A 7,500-nucleotide genomic window follows, 5' to 3' on the forward strand; every position below is an offset into this window, starting at 1 on the left:
GAGGTGGCAGGACTTAGTGAGGGACTGAATGTGAGAAAAGGAGAGATCAGAGTAAGATGACCCCTACACAGCGGGCTTGAGGTGTTGATGAGATTGTGGCATTCTTGACAGTGAGGGAGAGTTTGGGTGTAAGCAGTGGAAATAATATTTAATTCTCTATTGGACATGTTCAGGTAATAGTGAGACATCCAGGAGGAGATTGCGGGGAACACGGGACCAGAGAGGGGGAGAGGCCAGGGGAGGAGATAGATTTGGGTGTCATCAGCATAGAGATGATACTGAAAGCCAAAAGATTGTGAAGAGGTGTGGAGTGAGAAGAGCAGAGGGCAAAGACAGAGCCTTGTGGGACCCCAACAGAGAGAGGGAGTGAGGAGGAGACACAGAAGGAAACACTGAAGGAGCGATTGGATAGGTTGGACGTGAGCCAGGAGAGGGCTGTGTTACGGAGTCCAATGGAGTTAGGGTGTGCAAGAGAAGGGGATGATCAACAGTGTCGAAGGAGAAGGGACCCTTAAACTTAGTTGTAAGTAGATCGTTGGCCACTTTTGTTAGAGGGCAGAATCCGGATTATGTATGTACATATACAGAACTTGATATGCATATATATTCATCCTGTGTGTATCTTCCTTTCTCTGTATATACCAGTTTGGTGATTTAATAAGAACTTTATTTCATATAGCGTTTTTCTCCCAATGGAACTCAAAGCGCTTCCCAATTACAGTATAGCCTGCGGTAAGCTGTACATGAGATTTCTTATGGGCACAAGTCCCTGCCCATAGCTTACGATCTATGTATATTTGGGAGCGGACACCAGGAATTGAACCAGACTTCCCTGCTTCAAACTCTGTGTTATTGTCGTCAGCAGTGGCTTTCCTCGCTGAGGCGCTCCTTCAGTTGTGAGGATATGTTTACACATGCACATATATTCACAGTTTGCTGCAAAGTGAGGATGCTCATTACTGTAAATGTGTGGGTATATATCTGCATACATTATACATGACTGTGTATATATTGTGTTTTTAATGTTACTGCAAATATGTATACTATATACAGTATGTTGATATGTTAATTGCTGAGGACAAGCATATGTATAAGTTATTACATGTTTATGTTAATATACGTATACTGTACGGGGGGAGGGTTTTTGTCCCCTTTTTCTTTGCCCGCCATAACTTTTTAAATGTTTGGTTATACCCACTACCAGCTTCGCGTTGCACAGCCTGCAACCAACCTTGTGTAATGCAACACTTATAAGCTCATAGGGGATCCATGTTAAAATGAATAACAAGCAAAGAGTGATGCACTGAGTGCACATTTGCATGTCATTACCCAGAATCCCTGGCTGCAGGGTATGCTAAGAGATAATGGGGAAGGGCAGGACTGCAGACCTGTCTGAGATGTGTGAATGTGCTCACATGGGGGATAATATATTGAAATTGTATACATACTTACACACACGCTCACACATTATATGCGTGCATAGACACACCTACACATGTGTACATTGTGTGTACATTATTTGCATAAATTATGTGTACATGTGCACTTACACATACATGTACACACGTGTACATTAAAAACACACCTACACAGACGCATATTATATCTACATGCACACATATATAATAATTGTCATTACATATCAGTATTTTATTGCTTGTCATATTCTATTACATTTGGATATTTGTATGTCCGACACAATCACAGTGCTCTGAATTACTCGCGTGTCCATATGCCCGTGTCACCGTGTGTATCCCGCTCGCAAGCATACATAGGGGCGTGACTGGGGAAAGGCCCTGCTAAATAGCGAGCCTACTATCTCTTCCCCTCGGCAACACACACTGCCAGATAGGGAGCCCACCTCGCACGGAGGGGGGGGAGAGAGACAGCTGGGGTGGCCTCCCCCCCCCCCCTCTGTGTCTCCTTCCCATGAATGAATGCAGATCCTCTCTGGCGTGTCAGGACGGTGCTTCCTTTGTTGCGAGTGGCTTTGTGTTAACGCCGGGCGCCCCCTCCCCGCCTCGGACGGGACGCTCAGCCCCCTGAATTATTGATGGAGCAGTCTGATCATTGGCCCCCAGCCGGTGTAGCAGAGCAGCATCTCCCTGGGCATGGACGGTGCATCGCAGCTGGTAATGATGCTGCTGTTTGTTCAGTCTGCTCGCAGGGGACTGGGGCGGGGAGATTTAACCCCTGTACTGACAGCGGGGCTGGTAATTTGGTGTGACTGGGTAGCCGCACTTGGGACCATGGGAAACTACCAGCAGTGATGTGCAGAGATGTCCTTCTCTGGGGATCTGGGAATCTGGGGCTTTGTACAGCACGGCATTTTCAGTGCAAATACTGTTTTTAGGTTTGATGGTTTTAGTTTTACATCGGCCCCTATTCACACGTCTGTGAGACGTCTGGGTGTATGGAACGGCATATTGTCCAGGTTTTTAACCCTTTAAAGGCAGCGATTCCCTTTATATTATTATTGTTATGCATTAACTTATCTTTGCGCCCCGTGTGACCCCCCTCTTTGCGCCCCGTGTGACCCCCTCTCTTTGCGCCCCGTGTGACCCGCCCTCTTTGCGCCCCGTGTGACCCGCCCTCTTTGCGCCCCGTGTGACCCCCCCTCTTTGCGCCCCGTGTGACCCCCTCTCTTTGCGCCCCGTGTGACCCCCCTCTCTTTGCGCCCCGTGTGACCCCCCTCTCTTTGCGCCCCGTGTGACCCCCCTCTCTTTGCGCCCCGTGTGACCCCCCTCTCTTTGCGCCCCGTGTGACCCCCCTCTCTTTGCGCCCCGTGTGACCCCCTCTTTGCGCCCCGTGTGACCCCCCTCTTTGCGCCCCGTGTGACCCCCTCTCTTTGCGCCCCGTGTGACCCCCTCTCTTTGCGCCCCGTGTGACCCGCCCTCTTTGCGCCCCGTGTGACCCCCCCTCTTTGCGCCCCGTGTGACCCCCTCTCTTTGCGCCCCGTGTGACCCCCCTCTCTTTGCGCCCCGTGTGACGCCTTCAGTTAGACACAACTTTTGATGCTGCTTCTGTTATACAGAATAATATTCCCGTGTCGCTGCGCACTGTAAAGTGATCGCTTCTATGTTACTTTGAGACTGTCAGGGCAGGCAGCGCACTGATATCATCGTGTATCCCCCCTAACCCTCCCCCCCTTAACTCCCCCCCCCTCCCCATCCAACAAACGTCTGTATAGAAACTCTCATTGACTTTCTGAACGAATGTAACATTGCACAGAACGTCCGTTTGGCTGCTGTTGCTTCCCTGGAAACTCCTCCCAAATTGCCTTCCCTGCAGCTCTCTGGAGAGGGGAGTTTGTTAGTCGTGTTTTCTTTCGGAATGGCACGTATGGCCACGACCAAAACACGTCACCGCTGGACGTGTCGCTGCGATGTCCACTGCTCCCCCAACAATCCAAGTCTGCCGCGCCTCCGCCCGCTCCGACAAGCCAGGTCTGATAAGTGCATGTTTAAATATCCGGCGCGGGACATTTTAAAGATGGCGCGTTGCAGCGCCGGTTTAGGCAGGGTAGTGGACTTGCGCGGTGCACTTGTCAGACCTGCCTTGTCAGAGCAGACATCGCAGAGAAATGTCCAGTGTTGAGCTGCCCTGCGGCGACATGGCCCGGCTGCTAAACGCCGCTGGCGTTTTGGTCACGGCGAAACATCCTAGACCTGTTTTCTTTCCCCTTATCCAACTCTCCCTATTAGAGAGACAATCAAGATAAGGAGAGAGGGAGGGGGCTTTGCCTGCGCAAACTCTTGTTGAACGCATAGAGACATCAGATAAAAGGAGCAGCCCGAGGAAATCACCCCCCTCCCGAGTCTCAGCTCATCGGGTTTATAAACGTACTTTAAAAATACTTATTGGTGTCAGATTTGGATAAAAAGAGGCAGTAATCACCTAGATTTCACCCCTTAAATATGTCACTGCCATTAGTACACTTTGCCCCTAGGAGGGACTGACCCCTTAACCATGTCACTGCCATTAGTACACTTTGCTGATAGGAGGGACTGACCCCTTAACCATGTCTCTGCCATTAGTACACTTTGCCCCTAGGAGGGACTGACCCCTTAACCATGTCTCTGCCATTAGTACACTTTGTCCCTATGAGGGACTGACCCCTTAACCATGTCTCTGCCATTAGTACACTTTGACTGTAGGAGGGACTGACCCCTTAATTGTGGTGTTGTAGCAAAAACACATTCATCACATATTGGAATATTCCAATAGTGGTTGTTAATTGGATATATAGGAAACGCGTATGATATTTCCTAAACAAGGTAATTCCCCTAACGTGGCACTCCCCAAATCAGCCGTCCTTACAGGAGCGCAGGACCAACATGTCCATATAGCATCAATTTAGCTCCAAAACGGCCTCGTTCTGTGCCTCCTCCTGTTAATATTAGACTTGCACTCGAAAAATAGCATATACAGAATAGTTGTGGGTGCTGAAACTGCCTGGGGTATAGACCAGTGATACTGGGAAAATGTGTTGCATCCCAAGAGACGCTTTCACAGGGGGTTGACCTTTCCTTTTGGTACAACCTGAAGGATTTCTGCATTGGACATGTAATGTCTGGCCGCTGTTGAAAGCGCGTCTTGGCGTACTATTCTTGTTTTCGTTATTCTCATAGTTCCATTTCTCTCTCTATCAGTTCAGTGTATATTCTTTAAAAGCACACATACGCATACATCGCTTCTCCCCTTCTCCATCTACCCCTCGTTTCTGCACAAACCTGCGCCCTATTAACCTACCAGCCTTTGATTCCACTTTGCGCTCCTCCCTCTCCTCTCTCGGTTCTGCTCTAGACCCCGACAACCTGGTCAGGAACTACAACTCTGCCTTATCCTCCTCTCTTGATCTACATGCCTCGTGATCTCTGCTGCCCTCGCCCTTCTAACCCCAGACCCTGGCTAAATACCACACGCGCATGCTGCGTTCCTCTACTCGTTTCTGTCAACGCCTATGGAGGAAACCTCACACTCTCGCAGACTTCTTTCACTACAAATTTATGCTGTGCTGTTTCAACTCTGCCCTCTCTCTGGCTAAACAAACCTACTTTTCTTCACTAATCAACACGCACAAGTCTAACCCACGCCGACTCTTCTCTGTCTTTGACTCTCTACTCAGACCACCCCCAGCTGCCTCTTCTTCCTCCATCTTAACTCAGGACTTTGCTGACTTTTTTAAGGAAAAGGTGGAATCCATACGTCAGAACATCCCCTCTGTTTCCTCCTCTCATCCTACACCTCTTCCTAACTCTCCTCCTGCCTTCCTTGACTTTTTCCACTGTCTCTGAGGAGGTGTCACTGCTGATCTCCTCTTCTTCTCCCTCTACCACTTGCCCTCTTGACCCCATTCCCTCCCATCTCCTAAAACCTCTTGCTTCCACAATATAATCCCTATGCGGACACACATTTTTAACTCCTCCCTATATTCTGGTACCTTTCCCTACTTCAAACAAGCAACAGTTATACCATTACTCAAAAACAGCAAGCTTCCCTTCCTGTCTTTCTAACTATCAACATGTCTCCCTCCTGCCTTTTGCCTCTAAACTCCTTGAACATCTTGTATTCTCTCGCTTGCTCCACTTTCTCAACACCTATTCTCTCCTAGACCCTCTACAATCTGGCTTCCGCACTTCTCACTCCACGGAAACAACCCTCACTAAAATAACTGATGACCTCCATGCTGCCAAAGACAGAGGATATTACACTCTGCTCATATTACTCGACCTCTCTGCAGCATTTGACACCGTGGACCACCCTCTTCTCCTTCACATTCTCCATTCTCCATGGTATTCGGAACAAAGCTCTATCCTGGATCTCATCCTACCTCTCCCATCGTACTTTCAGTGTCTCTTCTGCTAACACCTCCTCATCTATTGATCTCTCTGTGGGGGTACCCCAGGGCTCTGTCCTGGGACCTCTTCTCTTTTCTCTGTACACACTCTCTCTAGGTGACCTAATAACATCTTTTGGGTTTAAATATCACTTCTATGCCAACGACACACAAATTTACTTTTCAACTCCTGACCTTACACCTGCTGTACAGACCAACATTTCAGAATGTCTCTCTGCGATATCATCATGGATGGCCTCCGCTGACTTAAACTTAACATTGCAAAAACAGAGCTCCTCATACTTCCTCCCAAACCTGGCCCTACTACCTCCTTCCACATTACTGTTGGAACTACCATCATTCACTCAGTAGCCCAAGCACACTGCCTAGGGGCACACTCAACTCCTTTCTCACATTCTCCTCTCTCCTCCCATTCAAAACATTTCTAAAACCTGACGTGTTTTCCTCCGCAATATTACAGAGATACGCCCTTTCCTCTGTTGCTCGACTGCTAAAACTCTGACTCAGGCCCTCATTCTCTCCCGTCTCGATTACTGTAACCGCCTGCTTTCTGGCCTTCCTGGCTCTCGCCTGTCTCCCCTCCAATCTATCCTAAACGCTGCTGCTAGAATCACTCTACTCTTTCCTAAATTTGTCTCAGCGTCTCCCCTCATGAAATCCCTCTCCTGGCTTCCTATCAAATCCCGCATCTCACCCTCAATTCTCCTCACTGTTAAAGCTTTACACTCCTCTGCCTCTCCTTACATCTCAGCCCTAATTTCTCGCTATGTACCATCCAGACTCTTGCATTCTGCTCAAGGATGTCTTCTCTCTACCCCCTTTGTATCTAAAGCCCTCTCCTGCCTTAAACCTTTCTCACTGACTGCCCCACACCTCTGGAATACACTTCCCCTCAGTACCCGACTAGCACCCTCTCTAACCACCTTTCAGACCCACATTAAGACACACTTGCTTAACGAAGCATATGAATAGCACCGTGGCTAATACTATACACATTATACATAAAGCTTCGCCCCCTGCAGACGCACGTAGCCGAAGTCTCTGTACGTTCTCCCCACCAATTAGATTGTAAGCTCTTCGGGTCAGGGACTCCTCTTCCTAAATGTTACGTTTATGACTGGAGCACTTCTTCCTATGATCTGTTATTTGTATTATTTGTTATTTATGATTGTCACGTGTATTACTGCTGTGAAGCGCTATGCACATTAATTGCGCTATATAAATAAAGACATAGGCACACGCACACATAGACATACACATACACGCACACATAGACATACATACACACACACACATATATACATATACATACACACACGCACATATACACGCACACACACATATACACGCACACGCACATATACACGCACATATACACGCACACGCACATATACACGCGCATATACACGCGCATACACACACATATACACGCGCATACACACACATATACACGCGCGCACACACATATACACACACGCACACACATATACACGCGCACACACACACACATATACACGCGCACACACACATATACGCGCGCACACACACATATACACGCGCACACACACATATACACGCGCGCACACACACATATACACGCGCGCACACACATATACACGCGCGCACACACATATACACGC

At 48.4% G+C, this 7,500-nt stretch overlaps 1 protein-coding gene across 3 annotated transcripts in view; it reads left to right on the top strand.

The window, feature by feature from the left end:
• WDR47 (WD repeat domain 47) overlaps positions 1–7,500 on the top strand; it is a 97,053-nt gene that overhangs the window by 1,820 nt on the left and 87,733 nt on the right. The window contains exon 1 of one of the 3 annotated variants that reach the window (XM_075617074.1): positions 1,920–2,132. The exons of the other annotated variants lie outside the window; for them this stretch is intronic. Within the exon in view, the coding sequence (XP_075473189.1) occupies positions 2,112–2,132 (21 nt within the window). The 5' untranslated portion in view covers positions 1,920–2,111. Of the gene's footprint in view, positions 1–1,919; positions 2,133–7,500 lie in introns of those variants that run through there. 3 annotated transcript variants of the gene reach the window in all.

This window comes from Ascaphus truei, chromosome 10 (assembly GCF_040206685.1).
Source record: "Ascaphus truei isolate aAscTru1 chromosome 10, aAscTru1.hap1, whole genome shotgun sequence".
Classification (NCBI taxonomy): domain Eukaryota; kingdom Metazoa; phylum Chordata; class Amphibia; order Anura; family Ascaphidae; genus Ascaphus; species Ascaphus truei.